Source organism: Oratosquilla oratoria, chromosome 11 (genome assembly GCF_046742065.1).
Source record: "Oratosquilla oratoria isolate Oo_2021 chromosome 11, ASM4674206v1, whole genome shotgun sequence".
Lineage (NCBI taxonomy): Eukaryota > Metazoa > Arthropoda > Malacostraca > Stomatopoda > Squillidae > Oratosquilla > Oratosquilla oratoria.
The window spans coordinates 36,989-58,723 of record NC_134787.1 but is presented as its reverse complement, the minus strand read 5'-3'; the positions used below and the strand labels follow the sequence as shown (position 1 = coordinate 58,723).

Genomic DNA, 21,735 nt, shown 5'->3' with positions numbered 1-21,735 from the left:
ATGATAATAATAACTACAATAACAAAAGACAATAATAAAGAGTAGACAGGCAGCAAGTCTTCTAATAGACAAAATTTTGTTGAAGGTGATGTTACTTTCCATGTTGATAATTTTCTAGTATGTGGTTTCTTTAGATCTAACTATTCACCACAGTGGAGGGTCTAAACTCTATAGAACTTATCTGCAGGCATTTATATTCTCAGATTCAGATTTCGGCTCAATTGAGCCTTCTTCACAGAGTGATATTGCTGTTTGATGGGCAGTACATTTGACCCTCTTGCTAAATTTAAATAGAACAGACTGGATCAGTAAATAACAGACAAATGACTGTTGTTGGCAATTTGGTACAGTATACATTTATTGCTTTCTTTTATTGTGCCTGAAAATAATATGTTATTACTGAATTATTGATTAGTTCTAACACACACAACAGGTAAATATGAAGTAAATTAACTGAAATAAAGTTCTTTCTTGGGTGGCATGGTGCAGGTACAGGCTGATGTATTACTGTAAGATATCACTCAACAACAGATGAATGACTCGGATCAGACAACTGTATGCAGCAGCAGATGATAGGGCCATCATCCAATTAATTGAGGATCTGTTGCACTGGGGTCCATTAAATGGAGGGTTGGGTGTATTTAACAATTGGTTAAATAAGCTCCACCACAAAGACTCGAACCTTTGTCTTAGGGACTGCTTATTATGAAGGAAAAACAATAGCATTGAGCCAGCCAGACCCTACAATGCTATCATCTTTGCTTCATATTTCTTTTGTAGGGTCTGGCTGGCTCAATGCTATCATCTATGTTTCATAATAAGCAGACACTAAGGCAAAGGTTCAAGTCCTTGCAGTGGAGCTTATTTCCATTTGTCACAATGACATACAATTGGTTAAATGGTAACAGAGGAAGAGTTCACCAGAAGGCTGGAAAATGCTCATCAATTAATATTAAATTACCATGTACTCAGGTGCTTGTACAGTCAAGCTCAAATTATGATCTTTAATGTAAAGTACCTCAATCATTTTCAACATTATTGGATCCATGAAGGTTTTCAAAATTTTAGCATTATTTTTCAGTTCTTCACAGTTTATGAGGTATTTGTGTAATGTGACTGCATAGTTTTTGGGAGTTCCTGCATATAAGTGTGCAACCAGTCTAGATTGGAGCTTCACAGTTGTCATTCCAATATATGTTGATGGAATGGTTCCACAGTTCCTTTTGGTGCATTTGTATATGTATATGATATGAGAATTTCTTTCTCATTCTTCCTGACGGGAGGTATTTCAGAGAAGCAGACAGAATGTTTTCCTGCTTCTGTAATAAAAGATAAATTTTACTGTTTTTTTCATATATGGGCAGTACTAACATTTTTTATAGCCTTCTTGTCTTCCATGTAAGCTGATGAAAAGTGAGATTTGTAATAAAGCCTTATTACTTCCCCGTTATGCTCTAAGCATGAGTTGGTGTATCACTTGTCCATTATAATTGTGGTTAGCTTTTGCACTTCTTAATAGCTAAAGTCATTATTGAGAAAGATCTGAGTTGGGCATTCTATTTCCTGGTTTACATTTGAACGGGCATTTTCCAACTTTCTGGTGAACTTTTTGCATTACCATTTAAACAGTGGTTAAATACTACCCACCAATGACATCAATATCATTCCCCGAAGAAGGCTCAGTTGAGCCAAAATCCAGATTGGAGATTATGAAGAACCATGGACAAGTTCTACAGTTTAGACCCTATACTACAGCGAATAGTAAGATGAAAAAAAGGAACCACCCAGAAGAAAATTATCAGTGTAAAAAGTAGCATCACCTTCAACAAAAATATTAATACATACATATAAACATACATATACATATAAACATACATATATATATATATATATATATATTAATGTTTTTTCCCCCTTACAGGGGAGGTAGCCAAAGTCAAAAAACATAAATCTACTCTGACCCATTTCATCCCCACATACCACTCCCTTTCACCACCAATCCCTCTCTCTTTTCTTGGTTCTTCCTGGATGATGGGTCATCCCTGCATCTTGCCAAATGCCCTTGGTCAGAAGCAATGCAAGACAAAACACATACACAACAAGGTTGCTTCACTTAACCACTTCCATACGGTGACGCCTACGTAGGCGTCATGAGGAGCAAGTGGGTATGCGATGATGCCGATGTCGGCGTCTTGATTATATTTATTGTAGTCGTACCTACGTAACCTCCATTCTCTCTAAACTGGCTTCATCATATTTTCTATGGTTATCAAAATTCACGGGTGAAAGAGAAAGAACGATTGAGCACTGATTTTATTTTTTATAATGCGATTATTAAGGCGCAACATCGCACGTCGGGCAGCTAATGCTACCAGACGTGCGATGTGCCCTGGAGTGAAGAGAATCAGCAATGCCTCCTCTCTGTCCTTTCATGCAGAAAAAAAAGAAGATGGGGAGAAATCCCTTTGGGCTGTGTCAAAATATCATTCATACATACTCCCTCACCCCCCATCCACTCCCTTCCATGCATCTCAGCATCATCCATACACAACCTTTCTCCACTCACCCCTAACTTCTGTTTTCTCCCTTCCTTCCTCAACAGATATTCCCCTCTTTCCTAATGCCCCTTTTACTCCACCCGATCGTCTCACCCTTGGTTGCCCCCTAGTGTTCACTTCCTCCACCTCTGCCTTCCACACCTCTTTTACTAATCTTTCATAACTCATTCTTTCCATCCCAATACACTTTCATCAACCCTATCTCCCACTTCCCTTTCCACCCCTCTTCTCCCCCTCACCTCCCTGTTTCTCTCTCTATTCAGCCTAATAACCCTACCATAATTCTCAGCATTTCATCTCAAACATATTTAAACTCTTTCTTTCCCATATTTCATATTTCTGCCCCATACAATGTTGTCAGCATAATTATTCCTTCATACAATCTCCTCTTAGTATCCATTCCCAAATGTCTTTTTCTCATTACACATTTCACTTCCCCAAGGCATTTACTTGCTATTCTCAATGTACGTTCTACCTCCACCTCCACTCCTTCCTTTTCTGCCACATTTGCACCCAAGTATCTAAAACCATCCATTTCCTCCAGTCTCTTTCCCTTCATACTTATTTTCATTTTGCTGTCATCCTCCCCCCTTGTACATCTCATCACCTTACTTTTATCTACATATATCTTCAACTTCCTTCTTTTATACATCTTCCCATACTCCATCACTAACTTCCTTAATCTCTCTTCTGATCCTGCCACAAGAGCAGTGTCATCAGCAAACAACAACTGGCTTGCCTCCCACTTTTCTCAATTTTCTTTAACAATCTCCAATCCTGGGCTCATTACCTCTTGCACCACTCCATCCATGTATAAATTGAACAGCCAAGGCAACATAACACATCCCTGACAAAGTCCCACCTTTACTTCAAACCACTCACACTATTTCTAATTCTAACACAGACTCTACTACTCTCGTAAAAACTTGACTGTTCTTAACAGCTTTCCTCCCATCCCAAATATGTGCAATATCTCCCACAGTGTCTTCCTGTCTACTCTATCATAAGCCTTTTCCAAATCTATAAAGGACCAAAAAACATCCTTACCTTTTCCTAAAGCTTTTTCACATATCTGACTTACCACAAAAATCTGATCCACACAACCTCTATTTCTTCTAAACCCACACTGTTCCTCACCAATTACTCCCTCTCTTCCTCTCCTAATCCTTTCAATCAAAACCTTCCCATAAGTCTTTCCAACTGCAATCAACAAACTCATCCCCATGAAACTACTACACTCACACTTGTCCCCTTTTCCCTTGTAAAGCAGAAATATTTAGGCACTCCTCTAGTCCTCCAGCACTTTACCCTCTTTTAGACAAACATCAAACAACCTCACTAGCCAGTCCACCATCACTGTACCTCCCTTTTATAGACAGTATGCATGACATTCATCTAACCCAGGTGCCTTACCTCCTCTCATCATTTTGATAATGACTTTCACCTCATCTTTTCTTATATCTCCTCCATTTTCTTCATTCATGCACTTCCCACTGCAATTACCTTTCCCTCCCTATCCTCCTTCACATTCAGCATACATATACCAAAGGCTTTTTCCCCTTATAAGGGAGGTAGCCTAAAAACAAAGGCATAAAATCCACTCCCACCCTTTCCATCCCCACATACTCCACCAACATCCACCCTCTTCCCTCCCTCTTATCTTGGTTCCTCCTGGATGACAGGTCATCCCTGCATCTTGCCCACTACCTGGGTCACACACAGTGTTGCAAGACACAGCACATCCATAGCAAGGCAACTTCATTTAATCAGCGACTCCCCTCTCTATCCACTCATCCAGAAATGGAGAAGACAAAGAGAAATCACTTCAGGCTACATCAATTTACTTCTCACACACACTTCCTCACACTACCCTTCCCCCACCCACTGCCCCTCATGCATCACAGTATCATCCATACACAACCATTCTCCCTTCACTCCTATCTTCTGTCCTCTCCTGTTCTTCCTCAATAGACATTCCCCTCTTTCCCAATGCCCCTTTTACCCCATCTATCCATCTCATCCTTGGTCACCCCCTCATGTTCACTCCTTCCACCTCTGCCTTCCACACTTCTTTTACTATATTTCTTCACTTATTCTTTCAATCTGCCCAAACCATCCCAATACTCTTTCATCAACCTTATTTCCCAACTCCCTTTCCTTCCCTGTTCTCCTACTCACCTCCTCATTTCTCACTTTATCCAACCTAGTAACCCCTATCATACTTCTCAGACACTTCATCTCAAACACATTTAAACTCCTCCTCTCCTCCTCTCTTCTGTTCCATGTTTCTACCCCCATGCAGTGCTGTCAGCACAATTACTCAATACAGTATATAAAAGAAGAAACAAGGAAGAACCAACTAACTATAGGCCAGTCTCAATAACAAGCAATATAGCCAAAATCTGTGAGAAAACCATCAAGAATAGATGGGTAAAACACCTGGAAGACAATATAATAAACCCAAAACTATTTGGGTTCAGACAAGGAAGATCATGTACCACAAACTTAATATGTTTCTACTCAAGGTTAATAGACATAGTGCAAGAAAGGGATGGGCTGACTGTGCCTTCCTGGACTTACAAAAAGGTCTTGACAAAGTACCACACAAAAAATTATTTTAAAAACTCAAACATATAGGAGGGATACAAGGGAACCTACTAAAATGGATGGAAGACTTCCTGATTGGTAGAAAGATGAGAGTAGTGCTCAGAGAAAAATATTCAGATTGGAAAGAGGTGATCAGTGGAGTACCGCAAGGATCTGTACTAGCTCCAATAATGTTTGCTATTTATGTGAATGACATGGATGATGATGTGAAATGTTACATGAGCTTCTTTGCTGACGACACCAAACTCTTAATGAAAGTAAAAACTGAAGAGGACTGCGAATCACTGCAGTAAGACCTGAATAAAGTATGGAACTGGAGTCAGAAATGGGAGGTGGACTTCAATATTAAGAAATGTAGCATAATGGAGTTTGGAAAAAGCAATAACAGAATATCAGGACATATAAAATCGGAACCAAGGAGGTAAAGAAGGAGAAATCCGAAAAAGATTTGGGTTTAATTATCCTATGACAAACAGATAAACAAAATTGTTGGAGAATCCTACAACTTGCTAAGATCAATAAAAGTGGCATTTACATATTTGGACGAAGAAATTATTAAAAAAATATTGGTCACACTGATAAGGCCTAGACTAGAATATGCGGCGACATTGTGGTCACCCAGTACCAAAAAGAATATAAAGAAAATAGAAAGAATCCAGAGAGCAGCAACAAAAATGGCACCTGCACTCGCAAACTTGTCATATGAGGAGAGATTGGCTAAACTAGATTTACCGACTCTGGAGCAAAGAAGAGAGAGAGGTGACCTACTGACCATCTACAGAATCATGAAAGGCACAGAAATACTTGATAGAGAGGACTTGTTAACCCTTTGGCTGCCCGATGCTGGGAGGATTTATGTTTCCGAAAAATTGCATTTTACCCATAATATATGAAGTGTCTATTTCCTTCTTTTGCATAATATTATGATGTTGTGGACACCATTCCCAATCCAAATATACCAATATTAGCTTTCTGAGATAATTCATATATTTATTATGAATATTTTTTTTCTGAAAAATGAAAATTTTGGGGAATTAAAAAAAAAAGAAAAAAATACAAAAGTCATTCTTTTGTATGCCAGTAATACTCAGTAAGGTAGATAATGACCATATGTTATAGGAACAGTGATATAGAGACACATAAGTTGGTCCTGAAGAAAAAAAAAATTAAGTAAAAATTTATTTCTTAGGGTACCTAAATTTTCTATCAATAAAATGATTATTCACACATTTTACCATATCACATCTAGCCTATCATAATTTTCTATCACTGGAAGTATTGTAACTAGAATATTTTAAGGCTAAAACGTTTATTGAGAATATATATACGATCGATCAAAATTTTTTCAGTTGTCTGCAGCTGCTACTGAAGAGAATTACCATACGCTATTAATTGGAGAAAAAATCATTATATTTCCTATTTCTTAGTGATTGTAAAACAACTACTCAACATATGAATGACAAAACTTAGCTATGAATCATATATTCGGCCTTTTATGCAGGTTTAAATGCCAATTAAAGTCCATTCGCTCGCAAATGTTTACATTCCATTAGCTGATATCACCGCGTAGATAATGGCCATTAGTTTGTCCAGCTGGTAAGAGATGGCGGCACCTAACCGATTGTAAACTTGATCTCTCGTTTCTATAAGGTGTTGGGAGCATAGCGCGATGTTTAAAACGTTTTTTTGGCTTGCGGTGCATTTTTGCGAGTTAGGGCTGTCATGAGACTGTTTTAATTTTCGCAAAAATGCGCATTGGGCAGTCAAAGGTTTAAACTGGGACAGGAGAAGCATAAGAGGACATGGAAAGAAAATTAAAAAACATAGCTACAGAAGAGATCTGAAGAAAAACAGTTTTCCACAGAGTGGTAGACACTTGGAACAAACTGGACAAGGAAATAGTGTGCACAAAAACCATTCATGAGTTTAAAAGCAAACTAGACACTGCGAGATACAAAGGCGGGACACCAAGAGCGTAGCTCCCCTTCCTGCAAAATACAACTAGGTAAATACAACTCTCTTAGCATCCATTCCCAAATGTCTATTTCTCATTACATTTTTTAATCCTCCGAGGCATTTACTTGCTTTTCTCAATCTACATTTTACCTCCACCTCCACTCCTCTCTTTCCTGCCACATTCACACCCAAGTATCTAAAACTATCCACTTCTTCCAGCCTCTTTCCATTAATACTCACCCTCAGTCTGCTGCCACTTTCTCCCCTTGTATATCTCATCACCTTACTTTTACCCATATTTATCTTCAACTTTCTTCTTTCACACACCTTCCCAAATTCTGTCATTAACTTCCTCAATCCTTCCTCTGACCCTGCTACATGTGCAGTGTTGTCAGGAAACAACAACTGACTTATCTACCACTTTCCTCAATTTTCTTTAACTATCTCCAATCCCTGACCCACTACCCTTACATTTACCTCTTGCACCACCCCATCCATGTATAAATTGAATAGCCATGGTGACAACACATCCCTGATGAAGTCCCACCTTTACCTCAAACTACTCACTCTCTCCATTTCTGATTCTAACACAAGTTCTACTACTCTCGTAAAAACTTGACTGTTCTTAATGGTTTCCTCTTATCCCATATATCTGCAAGACCTTCCTGTCTACCCTGTCATAAGCTTTTTCCAAATCCATAAAACCCCAAAAACCATCCTTACCTTTTCCTAAAGGTTTCTCACATATCTGTCTTACCACAAAAATCTCATCCACACAACTTCTATCTGTCCTAAACCCACACTGTTCCTCACCAATTACTCCCTCTCTTTCTTTCCTAATCTTCTCAATCATGACTCTCCCAAAAGCCTTCCCAACTACACTTAAAAAACTGATCCCTCTGAAACTACTACACTCACTTGTCCACTTTTTACTTGTAAAGCAGTATTATATAGGCACTCCTCCAGTCCTCCAGCACTCTACCCTCTCTTAAACAAACATTAACCCTTTGACTGCCGAATGCGCATTTTTGCGTAAATTAAAAGTCTCATGACAGCCCTAACTCGCAAAAATGCACCGCAAGCCAAAAAACGTTTTAAACATCGCGCCATGCTCCCAACACCTTATAGAAACGAGAGATCAAGTTTACAGTCGGTTAGGTGCCGCCATCTCTTACCAGCTGGACAAACTAATAGCCCTTATCTACGCGGTGATATCAACTAATGGAATGTAAACATTTGTGAGCGAATGGACTTTAATTGGCATTTAAACCTGCATAAAAGGCCGAATATATGTCATTCATATGTTGAGTAGTTGTTTTACAATCACTAAGAAATAGGAAATATAATGGTTTTTTCCCCAATTAATAGCGTATGGTAATTCTCTTCAGTAGCAGCTGCAGACGACTGAAAAAAATTTTGATCAATCGTATATATATTCTCAATAAATGTTTTAGCCTTAAAATATTCTAGTTACAATACTTCCAGTGATAGAAAATTATGATAGGCTAGATGTGATATGGTAAAATGTGTGAATAATCGTTTTATTGATAGAAAATTTAGGTACCCTAAGAAATAAATTTTCATGTAATTTTTTTTTTTTTTCAGGACCAACTTACGTGTCTCTATATCACTGTTCCTATAACATATGGTCACTATCTACCTTACTGAGTATTACTGGCATACAAAAGAATGACTTTTGTATTTTTTTTTTTTTTTAATTCCCCAAAATTTTCATTTTTCAGAAAAAAATATTCATAATAAATATATGAATTATCTCAGAAAGCTAATATTGGTATATTTGGATTGGGAATGGTGTCCACAACATCAGAATATTATGCAAAAGAAGGAAATAGACACTTCATATATTATGGGTAAAATGCAATTTTTCGGAAACATAAATCCTCCCAGCATCGGGCAGCCAAAGGGTTAAATAACCTCACCAGCCAGTCCACCATCACTGTACCTCCTTTTTTTTAGACATTCTGAATGACATCTACTCAACCCAGGTGCCTTACCTGCTCTCATCATTTTAACAACTCCCTTCACCCCATTTTTCCTTATTTCTCCTCCATTTTCCTCACTCAGCAGTGTCATTTTCTTAGCACTTCCCAATCCAACTACCTTTAACTCCCTATCCTCCTTCACATTTAGCAACTCCCTTAATTACTCTGCCCATCTTCCTCTTACTACCTCCTTTCCATTATCATCTCTCCATCTACACTTTTTACCCTTTCTTCTCTACTTGATTCGCCTCCTCTTCCTCTCTTAATTTCTTCCCAAAACATCTTTTTATTACTTTCAAATTTTTCTGTCATACTCTAACCTCATTTCACATCTGCTCTCCTTTATGTCTCCTTTATCTTATGTTTTACTTCTCTTTTCTTTATACTTCTCATATGATTCTCTAGTACTATTTTAAACCAATCTGTGAAAACTCTTTCTTTTCTACAATCTTCTTTGCTTCCTCATCCCACCACTCACTACATTTCCTTCTATTTTCTCCCATCCTCCTTGTTCCACACACCATCTTTGCACACCTTGTGACTCCCTCCTTGAACCATCCCCATTCCTCTTCCACTCCTAGTTTTACTCTATCCTTCACTCCCTCCCACTCCTCTCTCAGCTTCTTCTTGTACTCCTTCTCCTTTTCTTTCTCATTTAAGCAGTTCACTTTAAGCACCTCCCTACCTTCTGTCCTTTTCCTCTTTTTCCATCTATCCTCCACTCTCAACTTACCTTCCACCAAAAAAATTATCTGATATTTTCCCAGTCTCTCCCCTCAGAATGTGTACATCCTTAACTCTTCCTACTATACTCCTGGTTATCCATTAACGCTCTATCTACCCTTCCATCCACCACCCTCTCCCATGTGTACTTATGCTCAAGTTTCTTCCTAAACACTCTGTTTCCTATTATCAACTCTCTTTCTAGACATGTCTCCATCATCAACTCTCCACTATGATTTTTTCCTGGAACTCCACACTTCCCAACCACTCCGTCTATTGGTTTATTTCTTACCCTAGAATTAAGGTCTCCCAACACCACTACAATGACATTTCTCCCTAATCCCTCTATGCACTAATTTAAATTTATCCAGAAAGCCTCCCTTTCCTCTACACTCTTCTCACTACATAGCCCACATGTACTTACAAAAACCCACATCTCCCTTCCCAGTTTCACCTTCATCCACATTAACCTTGAAGAAACCTCCATCCACTCCCCTACTGACTTACCTATCTCTTCACTTACTAGTTTAGCCACTCCTTCTCTCTCTCGTCCTCTCTTCACTCCTGAGAACCTCCCATCTACACTTCCAAACTCACTCTTGCTCCTCCCTCTCAAGTTAGTTTCACTCAATGTCAACACATCCATCTTTCCCCTCACAAACATACTGCCTATCTCTTCCTTTTTACTCTCATCTGTACCACATCCATGCACATTAAAAGACCTAAACCTTAGGGTACTGGTTGGAAAACTCCTAGACACTCATGCCTTTACCTATTTTGGGAATGTCCCCTTTGGGGCTACAGGGAGAAGGATGCCTAGTCCTATTCCCTGTCCCATTTTTTTGTCGCCTTGTACGACTCAAATGGGAACAATAGGTTGCAGTATTCTTTTCCCCCACCACAGGGTTAGGTGAAAAAAGGAAATGAATATTCAGAGAAATGGTACAGGACAGTAACAAGGGGTGGGGGATAGCATAATGGAGGGACTGTCACAGTATAATGAAGTATCATCATTTCTCTATGAACAGAGATTTCCTCTATCACAGTCAAAATGATGTGTGGCTCTGATCTGTAGGGGCACCCCATATACACCCTACAGTATCAGCTGCATGCTACTTTGCCACAATAACATGCAGCCAATACCCCAGACGGGGAATAATGAATATAATAATATAAAAAATATGGGATATGTTCTCCAGGATCAGTCACTTACGTATGTCATTGCAGAAGAACCCTGTTTCATCCACCATGTCATGCTCCATTGTGTGCTCCTTCCGGAAGCGGATGAGGGTGTCCATAGGTGTTTCTGAAGTAGTGTCATTAGCATCATGACTGCTGCAGTTCTCAAAGACCTGCACAGGTCCTTCAGGTGTGTCCTCATAGCACAGCTGCACATAGACAATTAAGAAACCAGGGTTAAACAAGTGACTGGAGCATGAGAGATGCTACTTTTATTCAACTCTTTACTATTATCATCACTTCTCCAATTTTTTTCTCTTGTCCCTAGCCTACAATCTATATTCACCTTCGCCTATTTGAGATTTGATTTTTCATTTAGGTTGGTTTCAACTGGGCACATTATATATATTTTTTTTTTAAATAATTTATATATGCAAAAGTAAATCTAGTATTTACCTAGTTGTATCTTACAGGGAGGGGAGCTATGCTCATGGTGTCCCATCTCAGTATATTGCCATATCTAATTTGCTGTTAAATGAGTGTATTATTTTTGCACACACTATTGTTTTGTCTAGTATGTTCCATAAATCCACCACTCTGTGGGGAAAGCTGTTCTTTTTCAGGTCTCTTCTATAATTGCCCTTTCTGAGCTTTTTTCCATGTCCTCTTGTGTTTCTTTTATCCCAATTTAATAAATCTTCTCTATCAAGGATTTCTATTCCTCTCATACAGTAATTCTGTAGATGGTCAACAAGTCACCTCTTTCTTTCCTTTGTTCTAGATTTGGTAATTCTAATTTTGACCATCTGTCTTCCTATGACAGTTTTGACGGTGTTGGGGCATATTTGTAGTTGCTCTCTGGATTTGCTCGATTTTCTTTATATTCTTTTTATTACTGGGTGTCCATAGTGTTGCTGCATACTCCAGTTTAGATCTTATCAGTGTGACTGGTATTTTCTTTACCATTTCGTCATCCAAATAAGTAAAAGCCACTTTTATTGATCTTAGCAAGTTATAGATTTCACCAATTTTTTTTTTCATCTGTTTGTCAGGGGATATATCCTTTGAGATGATACTCCCAGGTCTTTTTCAGATCCCACTTTCTTAACTTTGCACAAATCTTATATTGTCATGATATCCTTTTTTTTTTACTTTTTCCAATCCCATTATGCTGCATTTCTTAATGTTGAAGTCTGTTCAGGTCTCTCTGCAGTGAGTCACAGTCTGTTTCAGTACTCACTTTTTTTTTTAACAGTTTTGCGTCATCTGCAAAGAAGCTCATGTAACATTCCACACCCTCGTCCATGTCATTCACATAAATAGCAAACATTATTGGAGCCAATACTGATCCTTGTGGAACTCCACTAATCACCTCTTCCCAAGTAGAACTCTTATCTCTGAGCACTACTCTCATTTTTCTTCCATGCAAAAAGTCCTCCATCCATTTCAGTAGTTTACCTTGTATCCCTCCTATGCTTTCCAGTTTTCTTAATAGTTTTTGTGTGGGACTTTGTCAAAAGCTTTTTGTAGATCTAGGAAAGCACAATCAGCCCATCCGTCCCTTTCCTGTATTATATCTAGTAGTCTTGAGTAAAAACAGATCAAATTTGTGGCACATGATCTTCCCTGTCTAAATCCGAATTGTCTCGGATTTAGTATATTGTTCTCCTCCAGATGTTTTATCCATCTACTTTTTATAACTTTTTCACAAATTTTGGCTACCGTGCTTGTAAAGGAAACTGGTCTGTAATTTGTTGGGTCTTCCTTGTTTCCTCCTTTATATATTGGTACGATATCAGCATTTTTCCAGTCTTCTGGTATTTTTCCTTCTTTGAGTGAGCAACTTATTATGTTATATATTTTGTCTATTAGTTCTTCTTTACATTCTTTTAATATCCAGTTTGCGATTCCATCTGGGCCATGCAATTTCCTGACATCAAAGTTCATTATTTGGTCCATTATTTCTTTCCGTGTTACTATTATTTCCCTCATGGAAGGGATTTTACTTCTCTCCCTTCATCCCAGTGTTGTACATTTTCTCTAGTGAAAACCGACTTGAAGTGTTTGCTCATGACTTCAGCCATTTCTGTATCTTCTATGTATTCCATATTCCCTTGGCATAGTTTCACTATTTCCTGTTTGGTCTTTAGTTTACTGTTCATATATCTATAGAATAGTTTTGGTTGATCTGTATATTTTTCCATTATGTCTTTTTCATAGTTTTATTTTCCTCCCTGCATTTTTTACATAATCATTCCTTTCATTGACTTATATTTGCCACTTTCTAGGTTTTTTTTCTTTTCTCCATCTTTTCCAAGTTTCATCTCTTCTATATTTTGCTTGGTGCCCCTTTTGTTAAACCAGCACTTAATATACACTTTTTCCTGTTTTTGCTTTGGGATATATTTATCTACTCCTTCTTTATAGAATTTTATAAGAATTATCCATTTTTCTTCCACTTGTGTTTCTTCATTGTTGAATTTTTCCCTAAGTTTATCAAAGTCCATTTTACTATACATCAGTCTTTCTTTTCTGTATTTCTCATTTCTCTCTATATATATATATATATATTTCCTCCTTTAGCTCTAACTCATGTAGTATGTAGTCACTCTTTGCAATTGGTTTCTTGTATTCAATTTTGTCCAAAATTTCAGGTTCTGACATAAAAATAATAAATCTAGTCTCGATGATTCTTCATTATTTGTAAATCTAGTGTTTTCTTTTACCCAATGTGTCATTGTATGTTCTATAGTCATTTCGAGTAATACATTTCCTCATTAACCTCTTCACTCCGGGGCACATCCCACATCTGGCAGCATTAGCAGCATTAGTGCGATGTTGCATTATAATAATCGCATTATAAAAAATAAAGTCAGTGCTTAATCGTTCGTTCTCTTTCACCCGTGTATTTTGATAACCATAGAAAATATGATGAAGCCAGTTTAGAGAGAATGAAGGTTACGTAGGTATGACTACAATAAATATAATCAAGATGGCGATGTCGGCATCATCGAGTACCCACTTGCTCCTCATGCCGCCTGCGTAGGCATCACTGTATGGAAGTGGTTAATCCTCTCCATCTTTCACTGTCATCTCTTCCCAACATATTTCTTTGCAGTTAAAATCTCTCATAAGTACTGCATTACCTGCATCCTTCAGCATTTCATTTAATGAAAGCCTTGTATCATCTAACATTTTAGAATAATCTCTTTCTCTCCAAGACCCCATTTTTGGGGGCACATAAATCACTGCAAACTTTCTGCTTTTCATGTCACTATCTTCAACTCTTATTGTGATCATCTGTTCTCTCTCATATGTAACTTTCATCACATTTAAGTTTTTCTTAGCCAAGAACATGATTCCACCTTGTTCCTCCTCTCTATTTCTAAGCTAGTGACACTGGTAATAGTGGACCCCATAATTTTGTCTCCACAATTCCAATTATATCTGGTTTTTCCTTTGACAGGTAATTAATCATTTGGTTCATTTAATCCTGAGATTAATCTGTTTATACATCCACCATTTGTATTTACCTAGTTTACCTAGTTGCATTATACGGGAAGGGAGCTATGCTTGTAGTGACCTTCTTTGTATCTTTCAGCATCAAGTTTGTTCTTAAATTCTTGTGTAGTATTTGCACACACTGTTGCCTCATCCAATTTATTCCAGATATCCACTACTCTGTGTGGGAGGCTATTCTTTTTCAGACATCTTCTATAACTATCCTTTTTGAGTTTCTTTTCATGTCCTCTTGTTTTTCTCTTGTCCCACTTTAATAAAGCATCTCTATCTAGGACTTCCATTCCTTTCATAATTCTGTAAATAGTCAGTAGATCTCCTCTTTTTCTTCTTTGTTTCAGGGTTGGTAGTTCCAATATAGACAATCTTTGTTCGTATGTCAATTAAAAGAGCGTTGGTGCCATCTTGGTCATTGCTCTTTGTATTCTTTCTAATTTTTTTATACTGTCCATATTGTTACAGCATAGTTTGTGTGTATTTACCTAAATATTATTTACTTAATCATAGTGTACAGGAAAGGAACAACACTCAGTGGGTCCTGTCTCCTACTCTCTAATTTTCTAACATACCTGGACTCAAATTCATGTACAGTTCCAACTAAATCTATATCCTTGATTTCCAATGATCATATTTAGATTTGAACTCATGTATTGTTTGAGCTTGGGCTATATCATCTTCTAATTTTTTTTTGTATATTTATGCATCTATATGGAAAACCATATTTCTTCACATAATTTAGACATGTGGCCTTTCTTAATTCACTCCCATAACCTCTTAATCCTTCCCATCATCAGGAGATCTCTTCTGTCAATCCAATCTATCCCCTTTAGTGACCTGAATATTGTAATCATATCACCTCTTTCTCTTCAACCTTCCAAAGTTGACAGACTCAGTGCTTTTAGTCTTTCCTCGTATGATATCCACCATGCTGGAGACCAGTTTGGTTACTGCCCTCTGTATTCTCTCAATCTTATATCCTTCACTATGTGTGGGACCATAACATTGACACATATTCTAGTCTTGGACACATCAGGGTTTTGATGAGTTTTTTCATCATCTCTTTATCCATATGGTGACACACACACACCCCCTTTTTTTTTTTTTTTTTTTTTTTTTTTTTTTTTTTTTTTTTTTTTTTTTTTTTTTTTTTTTTTTAATCTTCTGCAGCAGTTTGCAATCTCTCCCACACTCATGCTGTTATGTTTGTCAAGTAACAGCTTGTATTTTATCAACACTACTAAATCTTTCTCTTCTTTTACATTTGTAATGGATTCACTTCCAAAGGGATATTTTAAAAATGGTCTTTTGCAGCTATTGCCCATTTCCAGTATTGAAATTAATTTCCCATTCTTGGCTCCATGAAAAATAGTGTCTAAACCTTTTGGCACTTGCCTACAGTCCTCGTTATGTGTGTATATGTGCATGCAGCTCATACAAATAACATAATAGATATCAGTAAAGTAAGAATTAACTCCACATTTAAGTAACCATCCTAATCAATTATTCAGTCTGCAACTTTCAGGTTAAATTTTGCAATAAGGCTTCTTAAACTCTAAAACTAATTAACATAGACACAAACAAGCCTGGGCCCCCAATTGGAGACTCATGGTTTGATTCTTTGATCCAAAAATTGAGTAAATATGTGTGTATACAGAAAACAGCCTGATTCCACCTTGCCCCTCATGGTCAAAACTTGGCTATACTACTGTTGTTGTGGTGGACAAGTACTTTAATTTTTCATAATGTCAGGACTGGTACCACACTTGTGTCCTATAAGTCTTAGCATCATAAATTGACTACTTTTTGTTAACTGGGGTAAACAAATAATACAGTAATACAGTATTGATAAAAATGTACAAATCTCTTCACAAAAGTATATAAAGAAATGCATATTAATAAAATAAAAATCACAATAAATGAAGCAGGATTGAAATGTGATATTCCAATGATTAATTCTTTACTGTCAATATGAGACATTGAGAATTCTGTTCTGGTTAATGCCAGACAATCTTCTTCAGCTTAGAGGAACCCCTGCTAGTACATACATACATATACCAATAGCTTTTTCCCCCTTTAAAGGGAGGTAGCCAAAGTCAAAGGCATAAATCTACTCCCACCCATTTCCACTCCCTTTCACCATCCCTCCCTCCCTCTTTTCTTGGCTCCTCCTGGATGATGGATCATCCCTGCATCTCACCCACTGCCCTGGGTCAGAAGCAATGTAGCAAGACACAGCATATCCACAGTAAAGCAGCTTCATTTAATCAGTGACCCCCCTCTCTATCCCCTCACATACAAAAAGAGAAGATGGGGGAGAAATCTCTTTGGGCTGCATCAAAATATCATTCACACATACTCTCTCACTTCCCATCCCCCACCCCCCTTCCATGCATCACAGCATCATCCATATACAACCATTCTCCACTCACCCCTATCTTCTCCCTTCCTTCCTCAACAGACATTCCCCTCTTTCCCAATGCCCCTTTTACCCCATCCATCCATCTCATCCTTGGTTGCCCCCTCATGTTCACTCCATCCACCTCTGCCTTCCACACCTCTTTTATTAATCTTTCTTCACTCATTCTTTCCATGTGTCCAAACCATTCCAATACTCTTTCATCAACCCTATCTCCAAACTCCTTTTCCACCCCTGATCTCCTTATCACCTCCTCATTTCTCACTCTATCCAGCCTAGTAACCCCTACCACACTTCTCAGACATTTCATCTCAAACACATTTTAAACTCATCCTCTCTTATGTTCCACATTTCTGCCCCATACAGTGCTGTCAGCACAATCACTCCTTCATACAATCTCCTCTTAGCATCCATTCCCAAATGTCTATTTCTCATTACACTTTTTAATCACCCAAGGCATTTACTTGCTTCTCTCAATCTACATTCTACCTCCACCTCCACTCCCCCCCTTTCCATCACATTTGCACCCAAGTATCTAAAGCTATCCACTTCCTCCAGTCTCTCTCCTTTTAATACTCACTTCCAATTTGTTGCCATCCTCTCCCCTTGTACATGTCATCACCTTACTTTTACCCACATTTATCTTCAACTTTCTTCTTTTGTACACCTTCCCAAACTCTGTCACTAACTTCCCTAACTCTACCTATCTCTTCCCTTTTACTCTCATCTGTACCACATCTGCATATACATTAAAAGACCCAAACCTTAGGGTTCTGGTTGGAAAACTCCTCCTGGACCCTCTCATTGCCTTTGCTTTTTTTTAGGATTGTCCCCTTTAGGTCTACAAAGAGTAAGATGCCTAGTCTTGTCCCCATCCCAATTTTGTTGTCTTTTATGACTCAAGTAGGAACATTCAGTAGTAGTATTCCTTCTCCCCTTCCACAGGGTTTGGTGAAAAAGGAAATGAATATTCAAAGAAGTGGTACAGGACATCAGATGTCTATTGTATGATGCACCACACTACTTGTGCTATAAAATATAAAGTCATTGCTGTATTATTACCTGTTCTCTTTCATTTTGAGTAATAATACACATAGAAAATGTGATAAAACTAGTTCACAGAATTTGGGGGTCACTCAGCTACAACTACAAAATAAATATAATCAAGATGCTGACACCGGCATTCTTGTATAACCACTTGCTCTTCATGACACCTACGTAGGTGTCATCATATCAAAGAGGTTAAGAGTAGGGGGACAGCATAACAGGGGGACAGTCACAGCATAATGAAGAAGCATAATTTCTCTATGAATAAAGATTTCCTCTATCACAGACAAAATTATGTGTGGCTCTGGTCGATAGGGGTGACCCATATAGACCCTAGAGTATTAGCTGCATGCTGCTGAGCAACTTTTAAAACCCCCCCAATAACATGCAGCCAATACCCCAGACAAGGAGTACACCTGCTACATATCCGCTAGTACACTAGATATAAAAATTGTACACAAGGAGAAAAAATTGTGGATTTTCTTCAATCATATTTTCAAGATCAAAAGATGGGGAACCACCTTGAGGGTCAAATTCTGTAAATTTGGGTGACTTTCAAATTCCAGGTCATGAAAAACATTATTTTAAGGTAATAGATATTTATCATGGATGTTATATTTTGTATAATCTTGTTAACATAATGTAAAACAGTTAGGCATCTCTAGGTTGTAGTTCTCAGAGTGACCCTGAATGAACTTTAAAGTTCAAAGTCAATGTAATACTAATATCTAGATATTTAAAACAGGAAGTTTGGTGATGGAGATAAATTGCAATATTTCAAATGGGCCTGCAACTTTGATGATCTTGCAAGTTTCATATCAACTACCAAGGTCAAAATCACAGTTCTATCAGCAAAGCAGTACCATATGTCTTCAGCTGTTACATCTGTCCCATGAACAAGTATTCAAGGAAATGTATCTGATTTTTATTTTGGAGCATCTGCATCCTCTGTAGTGAATTAGTTCATAGCAGGACTGTGATACCTGGGAGTCTTGACCAGCATGATTTTGATTTACGTTGTATCTTTGAGGATGTTTTTTTTTTTACAAGTCCTATTTAGCTGGATTAATGTCAAGCAGGTCACTTGTCCTGTTATGAGCAGCGGGCGGAGTCAGATGTCTGGAAAGAGCTCTAATGTGCAGCACTTTGTCGCTAAGATATTTTGGAAAACACTAGTTGTATTTATGTACACAAAGGGACTTATGCTAATTGAGTGACCGTAATGGAATAACTATCATAAAAACTTGTGCTAATTACATAACATGGAGGAAGACAAAAGTGAAAGAAGGAAAAATGAACCAGCAAAGAGATGTCTGGACATGAGCAAAATGGAATCACCACTGGGGGTAATTCCTAAAAGATTCCATATGAATGAAACCCCAAAATCATATCAAAAGTTGGATAATTATGCTTTTTAAGGGCTTGCAAGAGAAGATGAAGTTTTAGGTAGAGGTGTGGAGTTGGATAGAGAACCTAGGTACAAAAATATTTTAAGAAATAGGTATATTACTGATTTGTTGGATGAACTAATAGAATTGTAAGTAGATGGGTTAAATATCTGGAAGAAAAAAATATACTGAATCCAACACAATTTGAATTTAGACAAGGAAGATCATGTGCCACCAACTTGATTTGCTTCTACTCGAGACTAATTGAAATAATTTAAGACAGGGATGGATGGGCGGATTATGCTTTTCTAGATCTACAAAAAGCATTTGATAAAGTACCACAAAAAAACTATTAAGAAAAATGGAATCAACAGGTGGTATTCAAAGAAAATTATTGGAATGGATGGAAGATATCTTGACTGGGAGAAAATTAATGGTAGTACTTAGAGACAAATACTCGACCTGGGAAGTAATGATAAGTGGAGTCCCACAAGGTTTGGTATTGGCTCCAATTATGTTTGCCATATATATAAATGACATGGATGAAGGTGTGGAATGTTATATGAACTTCTTTGCAGATGATGCAAAAATATTAAAGTACAGAGGAAGATTGTGAATCACTACAGAAAGACTTAGATAAAGTCTGGAAATGGAGTCAAAAGTGGGAAGTGAACTTTAACATCAAGAAATGTAGTATAATGGAGTTTGGAAAAAGTAAAAATAGAATATTGAGGAAATACAAAATTGGTGCAGAGGAAGAGAATCTTCAACTTACAAAGGTCGATGAAAATGGCTTTTGACTATTTGGATATGGAAATGGTAAAGAAAATATCAGTTACACTGATAAGATCAAGACTGGAGTATGCTGCGACACTATGGACACCCAGTACTAAAAAGAATATAAAGAAATTAGAAAGAATACGAAGAGTAACGACAAAGATGGCACCAACACTCTCCAAATTGACATACCCGGTACATTGTCCAAATTGGAACTACCAACCCTGGAACAAAGAATCAAATGAGGAGATCTACTGACTATTTACAGGATTATGAAAGGAATGGAAGTCCTAGATAGAGATGCTTTATTAAAGTGGGACAAAAGAAAAAAAAGAGGACATGAAAAGAAACTCAAAAATTATAGTTTTAGAAGAGATATGAAATAGAATAGCTTCCCACACAGAGTAGTGGATATCTGGTCAGAATTGTTTTTATTAATTTTCTGAGCCCATGTATGCTGCCTACACTCTGTTATGGACCACATCATGTTACCATGAAATAAGGCAGAAGATTAAGGGGGAAAAATCTGAAAAAGATATTATTACTGAATATCAGGGTGAGAGCGATTCCCCTTTAAATCATATGCAATGTCACACTGATAACTTTAACCTAGAATAGTGTTTTTCTTGACCTAGAATTTGAAGGTTACCCAAGGTCACAGGATTAAACCTTCAAGGTGGTTCTCTATATGAAAATTATTTATTGGGTCTAAACATATTATTTAGGAAGTTCTATCCTTTTATCACTTTGTGCATGCTTATCTGTGTTTAACGGCTGTATTACACACTGTAAAAAGTTTACATTATTTATTTCCTGGTTCCTTTCGGATAGGCAGCTGATGACTCAAAGACAGGCACTGGTCAATATACCCCTAAATTTATCTCACCGTATGAATGTGTCCTGGGGGTGGGGCCACAGTGTCATTTCCATTGGGGGCAGGTGTGGAAGCCCGGGAAAATTTGGCTTGTAGCTCAGGATCCTGTGCTGGGTTGACAGAGAGAGGCCCCAGGTGCCGAGATGCCTTCAAAAGGTTTTCCCAGGCTACAGCACGCTGGGCGATAACTGTGCCACGAGATTCAAAGCCCTGGATAGAGGAAAAACATTGTAATAAGTTTTGAAGAGTGAAATAGGTCTTCTTCACATCATAGTCTCCACCCTTAATCAAAGATAAAATTATCTCACTAAACTGAAAGGAGTTAATAAAGATAGGAAATATGATAAGACAAAGGAGGGGAAACATAGGAAGCTGGGCATTCCTTTATTAACCAAATAACACTATTCAAATGGTTCCAACTTATGTCCTTTACATGAGTTAGTGTTATGACCTGTTGGTAACTTCACTAGCCATGATATTGGATAGTCATTGGCTTTGCCTAGTATCAATGTTGGGGTTGCTACATCTCTGGCTCCTCTCTCTTCTGGCTGTTCTCACCCTATAAATGGTTATCACTGTTGCTCCCTGTAGGGTTTAGTCCTGTATTATATGCTGTAAAAAGTTTGCATTGTTTATTTCCTGGATCCTTTTGGATAGACAGCTGTCCAAGTTGGATAGACATCTGTGC

The 21,735-nt window shown here is 37.7% G+C and overlaps 1 protein-coding gene across 1 annotated transcript in view; it reads right to left on the bottom strand.

The window, feature by feature from the left end:
* The window catches only part of LOC143029538 (protein dispatched-like), an 88,304-nt gene that overhangs the window by 40,204 nt on the left and 26,365 nt on the right, over positions 1 to 21,735 (bottom strand). The window contains 2 exon segments of the mRNA XM_076192189.1: positions 11,061 to 11,235; positions 21,060 to 21,257. Of these exon segments, the coding sequence (XP_076048304.1) occupies positions 11,061 to 11,235; positions 21,060 to 21,257 (373 nt within the window).